This window comes from Pseudophryne corroboree, chromosome 2 (genome assembly GCF_028390025.1).
Source record: "Pseudophryne corroboree isolate aPseCor3 chromosome 2, aPseCor3.hap2, whole genome shotgun sequence".
Lineage (NCBI taxonomy): Eukaryota > Metazoa > Chordata > Amphibia > Anura > Myobatrachidae > Pseudophryne > Pseudophryne corroboree.
The window spans coordinates 62,137,381-62,157,784 of NC_086445.1; the positions used below are offsets into that span (position 1 = coordinate 62,137,381).

Consider the following 20,404-nt stretch of genomic DNA (forward strand, 5'->3'; position numbering starts at 1 on the left):
GGCCATACCGAACCATCCGGCTTCGGTACCACGAAAAGATTCGAATAGTAACCCTTGTTCCACTGATGAGGCGGAACTGGAACAATGACCTTGGACAATACCAATTTTCGGATAGCTTCCAGAAGAATTGTTCTGTCTGCCAGCAGAGCTGGCAAGCCTGATTTGAAGAAAAGGTGAGGTGGGAGAGTTTGAAACTCCAGCCTGTACCCCCTGGACACTATATCCTGTACCCAAGGGTCCAGACCAGACGACATTCAGACGTGGCTGAAATGCCGAAGTCTTGCTCCCACCTGACCTTCCTCCAGGCTGTGCTGTCCATCGTCATGCGGAGGACTTTGGGGTACCAGAAGCAGGCTTCTGGTCTTGGGAACCTGCGGGAGCAGGCTTTTTTCCTTTAGCACGACCACCTCTGAAGGTGTGAGAAGGTTTGTTCTTTCTAGGCCTCGCGGACCGAAAGGACTGTGACGTGGCTGGTGTAAAAGGCTTCTTCATAGCCGGTGCAGCTGAGGGGAGAAAAGGAGACTTACCCGCGGTAGCCGTGGCAATCCACACATCCAGCGCCTCCCCAAAGAGAGCCTGACCGGTATAGGGTAGGCCAGTGATTTTCAACCTTTTTAAATTTGTGGCACACTAAACAAAATTTTTAAATTGCCAAGGCACACGATCAATTTTTTTTGGCCCCGCAGTAATAAAACACATTGGCTCCCACTGTAATAAAACAGATTTATATTAATGCCACACACCTACCCAAGAGTAATTCCACTCATTACCCCCCCCCCCCAGTAATGCCACAAACCTGCCCCCATAGTAATTATACACACCTGCCCCCCACCCATAGTTAAGCCACACACATGCCCCCATTGTAATTCCTTACACCTGTCCCACCCATAGTAAATATACATACCAGCCCCCCATTGTCATTATACACGCCCTGCCCCTACATAGTAATCATACACACATGCCCCCTATAGTAATTCCACACTCCGGTCCCCCACCATAGTAATTCCTTGCACATATTTAAGTGTTTTTATATATATATATATATATATATATATATATATATATATATAAAAAAACACTTAAATATATATATATATATATATATATATATGTATAAATCCAAATGGCCGACAAAAGGCACTCCAGAGGCTTAATAATAATAGAAATTGTATGGACAAGAAGCTCTCTATATATATATATATATATATATATATAATTTCTAACCTTAAATGGAGGAGGAGGAGGAGCGTGTGAGCGTGCACTGCAGGTGGGGAGATCGGGCCGGTTGATGCGGAAGTGCAGCGCTGCCCGGCGAGCACAGGTGCATCTGGCTGGTGGCAGCGGCGGGTCTGTGTACGGGCGGCGACGCCGGGTCAGTGAACAGAGGGGTGGCGCCGGATCAGTGAGCGGAGGGGCGGCGTCGGGTCAGTGTGCGGGCGGCAGCAGGACTGTGTGGCGGCAGGCGGCGGGCATCTGTGGCTGGCAGCGGTGGCGGCACACCTGGCAACTGCCTGCGGCACACTAGTGTGCCGCGGCACACCTGTTGAAAATGGCTGGGGTAGGCCCTCCACACTTTTCCTGGATTCCACGTCCGCAGACCATTGGCGCAGCCAGAGACCCCTGCGAGCTGAGACGGATATGGAGGAGATCCCCGCAGCCATGGAACCCAGGTCCTTCATGGAATCTACCAGGAACCCTGCAGAATCCTGAATATTACGTAAAAATAAATCAACGTCACCTTTATCCATCGTAGTCAAGTCCTCCTGCAGAGTGGTTGACCACCTGGCTATTGCTTTAGAAATCCATGCACAGGCAATAGAAGGCCGCAGTATAGCCCCTGAGGCCGTGTATATGGATTTGAGCGTAGCATCCACCTTGCGATCTGCCGGGTCCTTCAACGCGGTAGATCCCGGGACTGGTAAAACCACCTGTTTTGACAACCTGGAGACAGAGGGGTCAACTATCGGTGGAGCCTCTTATTTCTTTCTATCTTCCCCTGGGAAGGGAAAAGCAACCAATACCCTCTTAAGGATCTGGAATTTTTTCTCCGGATTTTCCCAGGCTTTTTCAAAGATAGCATTTAATTCCTTAGATGCTGGGAAGGTGAGAGGGGGCTTTTTACTGTCCGTGAAAAAGGCCTCCTCAACCTGCTCAGGAGTTGTGTCAGAAATGTGCAACACATCCCGTACGGCTTCAATCATCAACTGCACCCCCTTTGCAAGTGATGCCGTCCCCCTCAACACATCCCCGTCACCGTCTGCAGTGTCCGTGTCATCCTGCATAATCTTGGCAAGTGCACGTTTGTGAGAATGTATCGCAAGGGACCCTGAGGGAGCAGTATCAGACCATACAACCATAGAGGATTGCAGTACCTGAGTGGCATGCTCAGTTCTAGCAACCCTTTCAGAAATCTGAGAAATAGTCCCCCTAAGAAAGGCTAACCACTCCGGTTCTCTAGCTGGGATCTGCGCTACAACAGTGCAATCCTGATTACATGGGATGGGATCTTCCTGAGAAGATAATTCTCTGCAGCATATGAAACAGAGTCTCTAGACATGTTTGCAAATACACACCAATCACACCACATACACACAGGGTAATGGCAGACAGAGTTTCCCCCCCAAGAATGGCAGAGAGACACAGAGATTGAAGCCAACCCACAAACAGCGCTATTATAGGTATAGGGAGACCCTAAACCAGCGCTGACTGTGTCCCTTAATAGGTGACACAGCCGTTACACAGCCTCCCCTCCCTTCTACAACCCCCTGGTACCATACAGATAGCTGGAGTTGCACTGGAGGGACTGATCTTCCACTTGCATCTGACTGCAGGCAGGAAAATGGTGCTGAAACGCTGCTGGGTCCGCTCTGAGGAGAAGCTCTGCCCCCTTAATGGCGCTGTCTTCCCGCTCTTCGAGATTATACTGGCCTGAGGATTTTAGGTGCTGGCTGAGATCCGCAGACCCAGACAGGCAGAATTGGTCAGTGTAGGGTCAGGCGCTGGCTCAGGGCGCCCCTCACAGCGCCGCACTGAAGTACCGCTGAGCCGTCCGGGAGCGCAGTTAATACTGCACTCCTACCCTGAAGCTGCCATCTTCACACCGACCCCCCGCTTGTCAGGGGGGGCGGTGACTCACTCGCCAAACTTCAGCTCTGCAAGGGGGTGGCGGCCTGCTGCTGGGGTGAGCGTTATATATATATATATATATATATATATATATATATAATGCATATTACACATTAACATGGGAGCTTATACATTTTTAATAACAGTTTAAATGGAAAATTACACATCACGAATAAAAAAACTGATTTTTGATGATAATACTAATAATATTAATAAGTTTCTTTAGTTCAACATGAAGAACATCACCTCCAGTGCTCTGTGCGCTAATTAATTAAGTTCTTCATATTTCCAGGTGGAGACTTTCCAGAAATATATGAATCATGCTCTGGGTGTGCCTTGGGTTTAGGGATGGCTTTAGGCTTCCAATCAGACAGGGCTGTGCTGCTGATGACTACATGTGAGATGAATGGAAATAACATGATTCAGACGCCATGCTTGTCTTACAAATACAGAGACGAGGACACAAGGGGTGGAGGGAACCGTAACTTTTTTGAAAAGGGAATGCGAAGCATGCACACCTCAGGAGTGCAAAACATATCCCACTTTGTGTTGTTCCATCTGGGAATAACTTCTATTTTCAACTCTACCCAGGCAAACCTTACGCTTCCTTTCCTTCAGTGTCAATGACAGCAAACACTGATGAAGTCGACTATTGACGAAATGCGTTGGTTTTAAGGGGGCTTGGGATGCAGTGGGAAAGATGCAGTGCCGCTTATTTCCCACCCCTTATCTATAGATTACACTTGCCTGAGCAGAGAGAGCATACTCTAAAGTTAAACTGATAGGCCTCCCCCATTTGCTAGCACTACCAGATTCAGAGTAAACTGGATATAATAGTCACAGATATATAAGTATTATAGCAAGTTATGAGAGCAGATGATATTGGGGATAACAGTTGGTGGGCAACGAGACATCTTCAGGGACCCCACAAGGGGCCACACATGACCTTTGAGTACCCACCATGAGATCATCACGCAGAGCAGTGAATAAGCCAGTGCATGGCTGATAAATCAAGCTGATGGGAAGACTTCATCGTCCAATCACAATTCAATGTGTGATTTCAGTACTATTAGGAATAGAGGCACCATGCTGCCTGTTACCCACCAATCCTATACAGTCCCATGAAGACAAGGGTATTAATAGTATTTTGACTGCTACAGAAGGTGTTCAGGGAAGGTCATCTTACCTTTATGTCTTCATCTGGCCAGGAGTTCAGCATTGTTGCGATATGACCTTTATCATGGATGGTTATGAAGAGGCCGCTGGAAGAGAACAAAACACACTACGTTAATATCTCTGCATTCATCCCTCTTATAGGAATTCTATACACATGAGAAGTAAAACCCATTAGAAATCTAACTACAAAGGCCTGACCGCTTCAGAAGGAACACACACAGCCTTATTAAAAGCCCATTAGCGTGCTAACCTTTAGCAACCGACGAACCATTTGCTTTTATTAGTTTAAGCATCTAGAGACGATTGCACTGAAGGTAGGAATGTAATAGGAGTTACTGACTCTAGACGCGCTGCACTCTATATAGAGCCACTATTGTAGGAGTCTGGCCATGTCCGACGACAGGCAGTAATGAGACGGCATAAACCGTTATGCTGAGGGATAACAGAACTGGCCAGCGTACACGTTATGCTGAGGGATAACAGAACTGGCCAGCGTACACGTTATGCTGAGGGATAACAGAACTGTCCAGCATACACGTTATGCTAAGGGGTGACAGAACTGGCCAGCGTACACGTTATGCTGAGGGATAACAGAACTGGCCAGCGTATACGTTATGCTGAGGGATAACAGAACTGGCCAGCGTACACGTTATGCTGAGGGATAACAGAACTGGCCAGCGTACACGTTATGCTGAGGGATAACAGAACTGTCCAGCGTACACGTTATGCTGTGGGATAACAGAACTGGCCAGCGTACACGTTATGCTGAGGGATAACAGAACTGGTCAGCGTACACGTTATGCTGAGGGATAACAGAACTGGTCAGCGTACACGTTTCCCTGTATAATTCACCAATAACCACATATAAAAGCTAAGTTTAAATAGCCTTCAAACGTAGCAGAAACCAATCCAGTATTTCATCTGCTGAAAGTCTCATGGAATTCTCCGTCTATTTCATTCATTCCTCCTTATCTGTTAAAAGGGCAGTTTGCAATAAACATGAAGCTTCTGCAAGTTACATAATAAGACCAGACACTTCATTGTGGGGGAGATGTCTCAAGTGTTGCAGAAAGATAAGGGGTCTAATTTATGTTTGTTAGCCGATGTTCACCCACTGAGCGATTATCGGCAGACTGCGCACGTGCTGTGATCGCACTGCTCATGCTCCAAGGTACCTTTGCGTGGATTTATTCGCAGAGTGATAGACAGGAAGGGACCATTTGGGGACGGTAACGCAGGTGCGTTGCGGCCATTTTTGGGGTTGTATCTGCTTTCAGTGATGTTCATGTACATAAAGAAATATGGTACTATCGTCGCTACAGCCAGGTCCAGTCCGTATGTGTACGAAATCGCGGAGGACTTCACAATGGCTCCGTTGGGAGTCTCTCTTCTTTTCCAGGCGGCAGCTTCACTTGCGTTGATTAGCAATTCAATAGCCTAAAGATTCGGAACTGCGTAGGCAAGTGCGTACAAACATGAATTCGGCTCAACGTGCATATAGCTGTCATTTTCCAACCACAGTCTGTTAAATGACAGAAGCTGATTGGTTGGTATTTTATATCTCTACAATGCTTGATACACCTCCCCACTTTTACATTTATGTTTTTGTGCTTTGTAAGTAATAACACTAGTAGTAATTTTCACCTGAGGAGAAGACAGACAAGATATGTCAACACACACTTATGTCATTAAATGCAAATATACAAATAAAGTTATTTTTATAGAATTACTTGTACTATGCACATGTAGTCAATATAGCAACAATATACATGTATGAAACAATCTCATATATAGGTATATTAGACACCACAATTTCCCTCCATCAGTGTGACAGGAGACTCATGTCACAACTCTGTGCTGTTGGGGGACTCTGCTCCTCACACTATCTAATCCTCAGTCTGTGACTACCTAATGAATCTATTCCCCTCCTCACATCATGTGACTTCCCCTGTTACATGCAGCCCTGTCCTCACTGACACATCACTCATCTTCTGATATACTCTGTGCTGCTGGGGACCCTGCTCCTTCTGCTATATAACTGTCAGTCTGTGGCTTCCTGCTGCCCCCACTTCCATATTCATATCATGTCATTGACCCTGTCTCATGCAGCCCTATTACTCATCTCCTGATATACTCTGTGCTGCTGGGGACCCTACTTCTTCCACTATATAACTCTGTCTGTGGCTTCCTTCTGCCTCCATTCCCATTCTCACCTCATGTCACTGTCACATGCAGCCCTGTCCTCACTGACACATCACTCATCTCCTGATATACTCTGTGCTGCTGAGGACCTTGCTCTTTCAACTATGTAACCCTCAGCCTGTGGCTTCCTGTTGCCTCCATTTCCCTCCTCACATCCATTCACTGCCCCTGTTTTCACTAACAGAAACATACGAGTGGATGGGCCACCCTGTTTCACAGAATCAGCCTGCTCACTGAAATAATCTGTGCTGCTGTGCACATTCTGATCATCTTATTGCCTACAGACAGTCTACCACCAATGAAGAACAATCTGATCAGGAGACGGAAACTAAAAGCATAAAAGTTGCTCAGACATTAGCAAAACAGCATAAAACACGAAAACACTCATTACTACAGCACAGTATGCAAAGATTCTAAAACTTCTTAAAAGTAAAATACAGAAAACATTCCTTTCCCGAGAAGTCTCAGAATGTACCGGCTTGAGTTAAAAGGAAAAAACACGCCCATGGTGACCTTAATAACATTTTACAGCAATGTGCACTGAAGAAATTAGATGACCCTTCAGGGATAAACAACATAAGGTTCTAAAATGAAAAATAAAAAATACAACAACCACCCCCTGTAATCAGAGATGAAATAAGAAAGAGGGATTCATAATATGCGGTGTAACACAGCTTTCCCAATTACCAAGTTGTCTGTTTTGCAGATCACGTCCCTACGAAGGCTTAGAGTACTTTTTTGGCACCGATGAAGACATTCTATAGGCCCTCGATAAGAAGGATACTGTGTGCACAGAGATTTGATGGGAAAGGGAAGATAATGCGGACGATATGAGATCAGACAACGAGCATCTTTCCACCGCGGGGGGCTTCTTGTGAACGCGGGAGAGACATTATGTAATGGGAAAAGGATAGCTATTTAATAAAGAATAAATATTGGGCAAGAGATTGTAATTCCCACAATTCATATCCTAGCTGAAAGAGGCAGACTGTCTTCCTACTAATTAGGCAGCATCATTAACAGTAAATGAGCTCTTTTAGAAGCAGAGAAAAAGGCTTATCTCTAGGATCTAAGTAAAACAGTTTCAAGCCAGTATGCAGTGCTTGCCAACCTCATGCCCCCAGCTGTTCTCTGTAGTCAGATAGTCAAGTGTAGTCTTTATTGTGACGCAGAAAACTCTAATACCTAGCAACTGTGCTGATCTTTGATGGCCAAAAGGGGGCGATGCCAGCTGCAGTATTGTGTAGCATTGGCTAAAGTGTAGGGGTTTGGGCAAATCTGAGTTGGGACTTATTTTGTCTCAAATTTCCATTGAGATGTTAACTGGTGGAGACTCTGTGGCCGACGGGGATTGTAGAAAAACTGGAGATATCCAGCACAGGACTGTACCATTTATCAGTGTAACTATCTGTAAGATAATCACTTATCTAGTTGGTGGTGCACCCCTTGGTTTAGGGACATACAGTAATATGTGGGCAATACGGATGGTGTAATGGTTAGCGTTACCGCCTCATATCACTGAGGTCATGGGTTCAATCCCACCATGGCCCTAACTATGCGGAGTTTTGTATATTCTCCCTGTACTTGCGTGGGTTTCCTCCCACAATCCAAAAATATACTGGTAGGTTAATTGGCTTCCAACAAAAAATAACCCTAGTGTGAATGTGTCTGTGTGTACATGTGATAGGGAATATAGATTGTAAGCTCCACTGGGGCAGGGACTGATGTGAATGGCCAAATATTCTCTGCAAAACACTGCGGAATATGGGTGCGCTATATAAATAACTGGTAATAAATAATAATAATATACTGGGGTCATTATATTACTAGTGTGCAATACAACTGAAGAAAGAAAAAAAAACGTTTTGTGGGCACAACTTATATGTAAGAATGTAAATAATATAAAACAATATCCTTTATTATAACAAGTAAAATAAGTGAGAAAACGAACAGCACGCACATTGAGGGGTATATTCAATGAGCTACTAAAACCAAAAACTGTTGAAAAAGCCTGCAAAATCAACAAAACATGTGAATAGGCGGTGAATTCGCCGATCCACGTGGTTTTCGTCCATGCCGGATTTTTCGAACATGCGAAAAAACGTCACGGGCATTGAATAGGTCTAATATAAACTTGACCTAAAAACGGGTGAAAAGTGCACTGCACTAATTGAATACCCCCAAAGAGGGAATCAAACATTTTCCCCCAGGATTCACAATAGGGTAAGGTACTGTATAGGTGAATGTTTATAGTGTCCTGAGAAGTCTAGCAGGTTGGAGAGGTGTTCAGCAATCAATAGTCTCTTAGGGGGGAATTCAATTAGCCACGGACTGACTGAAGCAGCGGGGCTATTCAATTATTCCAAAAGTCACCCCACAGACTGCAGTTAACAAGGATTTTTTTCGAGCCTGAGGCTTAAAAAGAAATCCCTGTTAAATAGCCTGTTTTCAAGTGCCGCAGGCGTGCCCATAGGTCTGGGAACTAATCCCGGATTCTATGTGTTAATGCCCGTTAACACGGTAATTTACCGGGAGAGAAAAAGGGGCTCTAACTGAATAGCCCTGGTCATTAAAGACCGAGGCTACCACCCTTTTCCAGCCGCGTAAATTACCGTATCTAATTACCGCCAGAAGACTGACAGCTGGATCCTGACTGCTAGAATTCCGACACATCCCAAAGGTAAGTGCTGGAGTTGGAGTTAGGCCTAGGGCGAGTGTTAGGCTGCGTAGACTAAACGGTTAGGGTCATCATATGCTGATGTATTTATCCGTAATAAGACACACCATGGCGACTGGATGGTGATAAATGAAATTTTTACTTCCAGTATCCATCGCTTTTTTCCAATATTTTTGGTTTGTACATACATCAGAGTTGTATTCTGTATTCTCATTACCCATCATCAGCAGATACCAAGGGGGGAATTCAATTGCAGTTGTTAAGATAACACAGGTTAAAAGGCTTTAACACCTGGGGCTATTCAATTGCACATCCTTTTTCACGCGACACCCTTGTTAACGCCCATTAAAGTAACATGCTAATGGGTGTTAATACATAGAATCCGTGAATAGTTCACGGACCTACGTGTTGTTGTTTTGTTTTTTTTTATTGACAATTTTTATTTTCAGTAGGAATTGACAAAACATATAAAACATACAAAAGTAAGGTAAAGTGCGGCATAATCTTAATACCAGTACCAATAAACAGTAAACCAGTACCAATAAACAGTAGGTGCAATAAAACCAAAACCTTCAAAAAGATCATATGAACAGAAGACAAATAGAAAATCTGATTAAGGCTGTGCAAATGCGAAGCAGGTAAAGTCGAAATGGCCGAATAACAATGAGAAACTGCAAGAATATACTATATCAGGAGACGTATGAATATTGAGAGAACAGTGGATATTATATAGCATTAAAACTCAGAATCATACAGTATGTCCAGATAAAAAACTACTGTACATTAATACGGCGACTATATCAAAAATAACCTAAAAAAACTAAAAAGAATAAGAGGACAGTAGACAAATAGAGTAAGGAAAGAGGAAAGAAGGAAAAGAGAGGGAAAACATGGACATGAATAGCAACGACAAACAAAGAGATAGAGATATGCCTGACTTATGATACGGCAGTCAAAGTATACAATAGGCTGTAGTGAAAACCACCCGGAACGTTAAGGGCAGTAAGAAATGTAGAGAGATAACTCAAGTTGTCTGTGCAAATACCAAGTAGTAGACTCAAATAGCGTGTATATATATATATATATATATATATATATATATATGCATGCGCGTCTGTGTGTCACCATCCAAAGCGGATATGTAACATCCCCACTTTTTATCAAAGAAAAAGACTCCCTTTTCAATATCGGGGAGGGTGGCTCTCCTCTCCAAGTATATAATACGAAGAATCATGTTTTTAGCCTCTGCTAAGGAAGAGGAGACATGCTTGATCCAGTATTTCAAAATTAACTTTTTTGCTACCGCTAATATTACATGCAAAACTGGAGCCAAAGTCCTTGCAGTTGGGCCTGAGTACCACGGCGTAAAATACGGACCTACGTGTTAACGGGTTTGTGGCACCTGTTAACACACTAGTTATTGGGATTTGTTTTTTGAGCCTGTTAACCTATTTTCTGATACCATGCAACAGTGTCGGACTGGGGCATGAAGAGCCCACCGGGGGAATGCTGCTGTAGAGGCCCATGCTTAAAGGTGTAGCCAGGTTCCAGTGGGGGCATGGCAAGCCACCACAGAGGTTTCGCTAACCATTATATGTTCTGTGCCCCTTGGTAAATATATAATAAACCAAATTATTGTGAAGTATAATGTAACATATGTATTATGCGTAAATCCAGTGCACTAGGATAGTCTGGAACTTGATCCCTAGAGGAGGAGGACGGCCCACAGGCAGTAGGGCCCACCAGTGGGTTCCCCTGTTCCACAGTCTGACCTTGCCATGCAATACACAAATTAGAACTTACTATTTTGAATTAGACCTACAGTATCCTGGTTATTTGCTGACGTATCAACCCAATTTACACACACAGGGCTGTATGTAATTACACCAAAGTTCGCTGAGTATTAACATCCATCCACATGAGTGATGCCGCAGGCAAATGCTAGTGTATATACAGTATAGAAATACCTAAACCTCCTGTATGTATATATCTGCATTTAGCAGTGAAAAAGAGGTTTAAAGCTGACAAAACATTGCAGTAGTTTCATAACTAAACAAGAGATCCATTAATAACAGAATGATAATGGCTTTTAGGAGAGGCGTATATACCATTTCTGCTATTAACCTCCTGTCAGACAAAGATTACCGTATATAGGTTTCCAAACAAGAAAAAGATCTTCAGTGAAACATGACAATCAGAAAGGTCAGTGACAGGCCTCAGGCTTCGCTGCTTAGGAAATGTACATTACACTCATTCTTCCTTTATCATCACAAAGTGTCTTTGATGAGCATTAGTCTGAATTTCTGTACATTCCAGTCTCTGATCTTGGGCTGGAATAATATATAATGGGATTACGCTTTATCCAAACACACCAACAGGGGGGGCCGAAAATGTGTATGAGAACCATCAGTCATTCAATCATTAACCGATTACTTGGAAATTAGAGTGAAAAATGCTTAAAAGGGTAAAAACATTATTTCTCAGAATCCCCTTCTCCGTTCCGCGAATCTATCCCCATCTCTCCTTCCGCTTCCTTTTCTCGCTTCTCTATTCCTCCTGTCACTTCTCTGTCTCCGTCCTATCTCCTTCTCTCCTTGGTGAGCTTTTGCCAGGTCTACAAAGTCGCTAAGCTTGTGGTATCAAACGTATATTCATAGCCAGCGCTTTTTATTAGGGTATACACTCATGGAAATCTAGAGACAGATACTCTGCGCTGAGGGACACCTCTCACCTTCTCATAAATATTTACTGTCATTAGAATGTTGTTGGTAATGATAAATTTACTGCGGAGATAGTATTAGTGCACTATGGGGGTTATTCAGGTTTGTTAGCAAACCAAAAGAGTTAGCAATTGGACCAAACCATGTTGCACTGCAGGGGAAGGGGGAGCGGCAGATGTAACATGTGCAGAGAGAGTTAGATTTGGGTGGGGTGTGTTCAAACTGAAATCTAAATTCCAGTGTAAAAATAAAACAGCCGGTATTTACCCTGCACAGAAACAATATAACCCACCCAAATCTAACTCTCTCTGCACATGTTATATCTGCGCCCCCTGCAGTGCACAAGGTTTGGCACAATTGCTAACTTTTTTGGTTTGCTAACAATCCTGAATAACGCCCTACATGCCAATATTGGGGCACTCCCCAAACCCTATGTACGCACACTTACTGGTGTTCACGGTCCAACTTGTTATTGTCATTTAGAAAAGTGCATGGGAGGTCCCTGTAGCAGGGGTACTCACACACTCACTGCGGGGTAAATTTACTAAGATGGGAGTTCTATTTAAGATGGGATGTTGCCCATAGCAACCAGTCAGATTACAGGTATTATCTTCTAGAACAAGCCTGGCCAACCTGTGGCTCTCCAGCTGTTGTGAAACTACACATCCCAGAATGCCCTGCCACAGTTTTAGCATTCCCTTATAGCAAAAATGTGGCAAGGCATGCTTTGACTTGCAGTTTCACAACAGCTGGAGATCCACAGGTTGGCCAGGTCAGTTCTAGAAGATGCTAGATAAATGAGTAGTACAATCTGATTGGTTGCTATGGGCAACATCCCATCTTAAATAGACCTCCCAGCTTAGTAAATTGACCTCTGCCGCTCCACTACAGTGGAAACCAGCACAGTCTGTATAGCGATAGGCCTGGATGAGTATTTGGGGAGGAGCATTGTTTGTTTTTTTTGCAGCGGTGCGATCGAGTCAGAACTGCGCATGCGCTGGCGCATGCCAGACGGCCGGCGGGCGTCGTTGACTAGCGATCGCCTCAGCCTGATTGACAGGCAGAGGCGGTCGCTGGGCGAGAGGGGGTGGCACGGCTGCGTTTGGTCGCCGTTTTCGGGGCGCGGTCCACCAACGCAGGCGTGGCCAGACCATGCGGGGGGCGGGCCACAGCGGCTGCATGACGTCACAAGCAGCCGCTGCGACCCGGGCAGCGACAAGCTGGCCTGGAGTTACTCTTCAAGTACAAAAGCGCAAATAATCGTCTCGCTTCTGAAAATGGTGCAAGCAAGATGAATGCAGTGTACGCCTCGGTGGAGGGTGGCCCCAAAATGAAGAATCCTGGGGACCACCGGCTTCTAAACAATGAGTTGGCAATATCATAATTAAAACCACTGTTAGCCTTTAAGTACTGCATTACTTACAGGTGTCTATGTAGCCTGCGGATTACTTTCCCCACTGAGGGAAACTATCATTTTTACCACCAAATGCACGCACACAGCCAGCGCTATTCTGTAGCATAACACATGATAAATAAAATCAGCAGCAGGTTCGGGATTAATAAGAATGTCAAAGCGCCCTGATTTATAAACATAATAGGTTCACCGTTGTCTCTCATCTCACTGCGCTCTGTGCTGGAATATGACATTCTGTCATAAAATGTCACGGTTGGACAGGATGTCCCTGACATTTCCTTGTAGAGATATAATGACGCGTCTGTATTGGGAGACAGATAAATTGCTTGAAAGCTATTACAGACTGAAACACAGATGTCAGTGTCAGATTAGTAATTATGCCTCTTTGTTCTGCGCCTTAAGGGAAGACTACACCCAATATATTTATGCTTGCGGCGCCCACTTTACTACCAAAGCTTTGTATATGTCATGCTAATACATAAACTCATTACAATTTACTAAAGCCTCTAGAGCTGTTGCCCATAACAACCAATCACATTTTAGCTCTCATTTCCCTGGTGCATTTTAGAAAATGATAGGAAGAAATCTACCCCACTGAGTGTGTTTAGGGGGTGCCGGGGAAGGGTTGAGGAAGAAGACAGTAAGGTCACGTAAGACTTTTGTGTGTGCAGTATGACCTCCCAACATTCTTGAAGTTATAGTCGGGACATAGGCCCGGAAAAGAGGTGTGGCCTCACGGCAAGGGGGTATGGCCAATCAGGAGATGCTGTGTCTGAGAGACACCCCCCCCCCCCCCACACTCCACCCCACCCACACACACACTTTCTTCCCGCTGGGTGCATGCCCATAGTCTCACTCTCCAATGAATGCATCTATCCAATGTGTTCACTAAATACTGAAAACTTCTTTCAGATTCAAGAGATTCCACCATATCTAACTGCAGATGACGGGTCAAAGTAGTATTAAAACTTGTCAGGTGTGCAATATAGTCTCAGTCGGTGTTCTGGTGCCAGTCTAATAATTGCTGAACATGTCTCACGCTCACAATCATCATCCCTGGACGAACACCACTAGATTCCATATTAGCCTGCAATGTACAAAGGTTTACTTAAGGGCGGACACACCTGTGTGTGTGTGTGTGTGTGTGTGTGTGTGTGTGTGTGTGTGTGTGTGTGTGTGAGTGTGTGTGTGTGTGTGTGTGTGTGTGTGTGTGTGTGTGTGTGTGTGTGTGTGTGTGTGTGTGTGAAGCAATGTGTGCAAACAGTGTAGCTGAAGGCGTTATTCTTTGGTGTGTCGTCCAAACGTGATCAGCGCAGATTAAATACCGCGGCACGGACATGTATGCAGAATATGACATGTATGCAATCATAAGTACTGATAGGGCCAGGTCTTCATGCAAGCATACATAAGCCTTCACAGGAAAACAGGACATGCCAATATAATAATGTAAAGGAAACAGATGGTTGTCATGGAAATAAAACATTATTCAATGATCTTACTCACTTTGTAGGCACAGCATGGGAACGGTGCGACTATCATGTGGGATTGCACCCTATGGATTATCAAAATATTGATTGGGAACATTATTTATTGTGGTGTACAGCTCCGGTCCGCAGGGTTGTCAGAAATCTTCACCCCAACCCAATACATCTGTTATCAATCATCCCATCTCCCCCTATTCCACATGCTTAATTCTGGAGTAGTGCAAGCCGGCCGCCGCAGATCCAACAAAGAGGTCTGGAACACCGTCTTCTGACGGAGATCCTGGCCTCGTCACTCCCCCCACACCAGCGACAACACCCCTCTCTTTTGGGAAACGAAGGCCGTCGCCGCCCCCAAATGGCGCATACCGGTCTGACGTTGCAGACCAGTATTGCACATGCGCAGTATGGTTCGGGCGAATGCTCAAAGTACCAGTATCTTGCGGCACGTGCCACACCTCCATTCACATCTGAATAAGGCCCGATTTGCTACCGATATTGGCTTCAGAAATACCAAAAAGAAATACCAAAACCCCGAGTAAAGATCATCGGCCATTAGAGAATCATTTCTATTATTGTTTTATTATTTCATTATTCTGTATTTTGGAATATGCAGTCGGGAAGATGACCGCGATCAGCCTATCCTTCATTATCTTTCAACCACACCACCAGGCTCCAGTGTGGCAGCATTACCCACTTGCCAAAAAGTGGTCCTGGACTTTGTACAAGACATTTACTACATGGCCACTTACAAGTGGGATGCTGTGAGTGCACTGTGTAGGGGCACCCCCAATAAGCTTCATGCATTGTGGTGTTAGTGCAGGCCCTGATGTGGAGTCAATACTCCGAGTTTTAGAATATATCTGATTTTGGATTTCAGAGTGGATAATGCATACCTCCCAACATAACCCTCTCCAGGAGGGACACAATGCTCTGCTCCTGGACTTTCCTCTTAATTTATGATTGCCGGCACCTGTGTTGAACAGGGTAATGGATAAGAAAGGTGCTTCAACACAGGTGCCGGCAATCATAAATTAAGAGGGAAGTGCAGGAGCAGAGCATTCTGTCACTCCAGGAGGGGGTCGTGTTGGGAGGTATGGATAATGTACAATTGCTTATACCAGTGTTTCCCAAACATGGTCCTCAAGGCACACGAACAGTGCAGGTTTTAGTGGTATCCAGGCTTGAACACAGGTGACTTACTTAGTACCTCCGTTATTTTGATTTAACCATCTGTGCTGAAGCCTGGATATCACTAAAACACTGTTAGTGTACCTTGAGGACCGTGGTTGGGAATGCCGGGCTTATACAAACAGTATTACATGACTGTTTATTGTGTTTTTCTCTCATTTTGATGTTACTCTGAGACATACAGAAACCTTGAGAAACAGAATAACAGGATTACCAGGTTAGTACTATTATGTATTGCTTAATGCCATTTACCCAGCATTATTCAATATTTTGTGTTTGCTGTGATCTATATTGCAGTACTGTCCTAATCTACCCACTGCGAAACTGACAAAAATAAGATTTTACTTACCGATAAATCTATTTCTCGTAGTCCGTAGTGGATGCTGGGACTCCGTCAGGACCATGGGGAATAGCGGCTCCGCAGGAGACAGGGCACAAAATTTAAAAGTTTGACTACTAGGTGGTGTGTACTGGCTCCTCCCCCTATGACCCTCCTCCAAGCCTCAGTTAGGATACTGTGCCCGGACGAGCGTACACAATAAGGAAGGATTTTGAATACCGGGTAAGACTCATACCAGCCACACCAATCACACCGTACAACTTGTGATCTGAACCCAGTTAACAGTATGACAAACGTAGGAGCCTCTGAACAGACGGCTCACAACAATAACAACCCGATTTTTTTGTAACAATAACTATGTACAAGTATTGCAGACAATCCGCACTTGGGATGGGCGCCCAGCATCCACTACGGACTACGAGAAATAGATTTATCGGTAAGTAAAATCTTATTTTCTCTGACGTCCTAGTGGATGCTGGGACTCCGTCAGGACCATGGGGATTATACCAAAGCTCCCAAACGGGCGGGAGAGTGCGGATGACTCTGCAGCACCGAATGAGAGAACTCCAGGTCCTCCTTAGCCAGGGTATCAAATTTGTAGAATTTTACAAACGTGTTCTCCCCTGACCACGTAGCTGCTCGGCAGAGTTGTAATGCCGAGACCCCTCGGGCAGCCGCCCAAGATGAGCCCACCTTCCTTGTGGAATGGGCCTTGACAGATTTAGGCTGTGGCAGGCCTGCCACAGAATGTGCAAGTTGAATTGTGCTACAAATCCAACGAGCAATCGTCTGCTTAGAAGCAGGAGCACCCAGCTTGTTGGGTGCATACAGTATAAACAGCGAGTCAGATTTTCTGACTCCAGCCGTCCTTGAAATATATATTTTCAATGCTCTGACAACGTCCAGCAACTTGGAATCCTCCCAATCGCTAGTAGCCGCAGGCACCACAATAGGCTGGTTCAGGTGAAACGCTGAAACCACCTTAGGCAGAAAGTGAGGACGCGTCCGCAGTTCTGCCCTGTCCGAATGGAAAATCAGATATGGGCTTTTATACGATAAAGCCGCCAATTCTGACACTCTCCTGGCTGAAGCCAGGGCCAGTAGCATGGTTACTTTCCATGTAAGATATTTCAAATCCACCGATTTGAGTGGCTCAAACCAATGGGATTTGAGAAAATCCAAAACTACATTAAGATCCCACGGTGCCACTGGGGGCACAACCGGGGGCTGTATATGTAGTACTCCTTTTACAAAAGTCTGGACTTCAGGAACTGAAGCCAATTCTTTCTGGAAGAAAATCGACAGGGCCGAAATTTGAACCTTAATGGACCCTAATTTGAGGCCCATAGACAATCCTGTTTGCAGGAAATGTAAGAATCGACCCAGTTGAAATTCCTCCGTCGGGGCCTTCCTGGCCTCACACCACGCAACATATTTTCTCCAAATGCGGTGACAATGTTGTGCAGTCACCTCCTTCCTGGCTTTTACCAGGGTAGGGATGACCTCTTCCGGAATGCCTTTTTCCCTTAGGATTCGGCGTTCAACCGCCATGCCGTCAAACGCAGCCGCGGTAAGTCTTGGAATAGACACGGTCCCTGCTGAAGCAGGTCCCGTCTTAGAGGTAGAGGCCACGGATCTTCCGTGAGCATCTCCTGAAGTTCCGGGTACCAAGTTCTTCTTGGCCAATCCGGAGCCACGAGTATCGTTCTTACTCCCCTTTGCCGTATAATTCTCAGTACTTTTGGTATGAGAGGCAGAGGAGGAAACACATACACTGACTGGTACACCCATGGTGTTACCAGAGCGTCTACAGCTATTGCCTGAGGGTCTCTTGACCTGGCGCAATACCTGTCCAGTTTTTTGTTGAGGCGGGACGCCATCATGTCCACCATTGGTCTTTCCCAATGGACCACAATCATGTGGAAGACTTCTGGATGAAGTCCCCACTCTCCCGGGTGCAGATCGTGTCTGCTGAGGAAGTCTGCTTCCCAGTTGTCCACTCCCGGGAAGAACACAGCTGACAGTGCTAACACATGATTTTCTGCCCAGCGGAGAATCCTTGCAGCTTCTGCCATTGCCCTCCTGCTTCTTGTGCCGCCCTGTCTGTTTACGTGGGCGACTGCCGTGATGTTGTCCGACTGAATCAACACCGGCTGACCCTGAAGCAGAGGTTTTGCCAGGCTTAGAGCATTGTAGATTGCTCTTAGCTCCAGTATATTTATGTGAAGAGACGTCTCCAGGCTTGACCACACGCCCTGGAAGTTTCTTCCCTGTGTGACCGCTCCCCAGCCTCTCAGGCTGGCATCCGTGGTCACTAGGACCCAGTTCTGTATGCCGAATCTGCGGCCCTCTAACAGATGAGCACTCTGCAACCACCATAGCAGAGACACTCTTGTCCTTGTGGACAATTTTATCCGCTGATGCATCTGCAGATGCGATCCGGACCATTTGTCCAGCAGATCCCACTGAAAAGTTCGTGCATGGAATCTGCCGAATGGAATCGCTTCGTAAGAAGCTACCATTTTTCCCAGGACTCTTGTGCATTGATGCACAGATACTTTTCCTGGTTTTAGGAGGTTCCTGACTAGATCGGATAACTCCCTGGCTTTCTCCTCCGGAAGAAATACCTTTTTCTGAACAGTGTCCAGAATCATCCCTAGGAACAACAGACGTGTCGTCGGGATCAGTTGGGATTTTGGAAAATTCTGAATCCACCCGTGTTTAGATTTAGAATCGGTCTTACCGAGCCGTCCGGCTTCGGTACCACAAATAGCGTGGAGTAATACCCCTGTCCCTGTTGTAGGAGGGGTACCTTGACTATCACCTGCTGAGAATACAGCTTGTGAATGGCCTCCAATACCGTCGCCCTGTCGGAGGGAGACGTTGGCAAAGCAGACTTTAGGAAACGGCGAGGAGGGGACTTCTCGAATTCCAACCTGTAACCCTGAGATACTACCTGCAGGATCCAGGGGTCCACCTGCGAGTGAGCCCACTGTGCGCTGAAATGTTTGAGGCGACCCCCCACCGCCCCTGAGTCTGCTTGTAAGGTCCCAGCGTCATGCTGACGCCTTTGTAGAAGCCGGGGAGGGCTTCTGCTCTTGGGAAGGAGCTGCTTGTTGCAGTCTCTTACCCTTTCCTTTGCCTCGGGGCAAATATGAATGTCCTTTTGCTCGTTTGTTCTTATAGGAACGAAAGGACTGCGGCTGAAAAGCCTGCGGCTTTTTCTGCTGGGAGGTGACCTGGGGTAAAAAGGTGGATTTTCCGGCCGTTGCCGTGGCCACCAGATCCGATAGACCGACCCCAAATAATTCCTCCCCCTTATACGGCAATACTTCCATATGTCGTTTGGAATCCGCATCACCTGACCACTGGCGCGTCCATAAACTTCTTCTGGCAGATATGGACATCGCACTTACTCTTGATGCCAGAGTGCAAATATCTCTCTGTGCATCTCGCATATAAAGAAATGCATCCTTTAACTGCTCTATAGTCAGTAAAATACTGTCCCTATCCAGGGTATCAATATTTTCAGACAGTGACTCCGACCAAGCCACGCCAGCACTGCACATCCAGGCTGAGGCGATTGCTGGTCTCAGTATAACACCCGTATGTGTGTATATACTTTTTAATGTATTCTCCAGCCTCCTATCAGCTGGATCCTTGAGGGCGGCCGTATCAGGAGACGGTAACGCCACTTGCTTTGATAAGCGTGTGAGCGCCTTATCCACCCTAGGAGGTGTTTCCCAGCGCGCCCTAACCTCTGGCGGGAAAGGGTATAATGCCAATAACTTCTTTGAAATTAGCAGTTTTCTATCTGGGGTAACCCACGCTTCATCACACACTTCATTCAGGTCCTCTGATTCAGGAAAAACTATCGGTAGTTTTTTCACACCCCACATAATACCCCTTTTTGTGGTACTTGCAGTATCAGAGATATGCAAAGCCTCCTTCATTGCCGTGATCATATAACGTGTGGCCCTACTGGAAAATACGTTTGTTTCTTCACCGTCGACACTGGATTCAGTGTCAGTGTCTGGGTCTGTGTCGACCGACTGAGGTAAAGGGCGTTTTACAGCC

General features: G+C 45.6%; 1 protein-coding gene across 3 annotated transcripts in view; it reads right to left on the reverse strand.

The window, feature by feature from the left end:
* ME3 (malic enzyme 3) overlaps positions 1-20,404 on the reverse strand; it is a 336,344-nt gene that overhangs the window by 200,436 nt on the left and 115,504 nt on the right. For all 3 annotated transcript variants that reach the window (XM_063951375.1, XM_063951373.1, XM_063951374.1), the window contains one exon: positions 4,313-4,388. In XM_063951375.1, the coding sequence (XP_063807445.1) occupies positions 4,313-4,388 (76 nt within the window). The remainder of the gene's footprint in view (positions 1-4,312; positions 4,389-20,404) is intronic.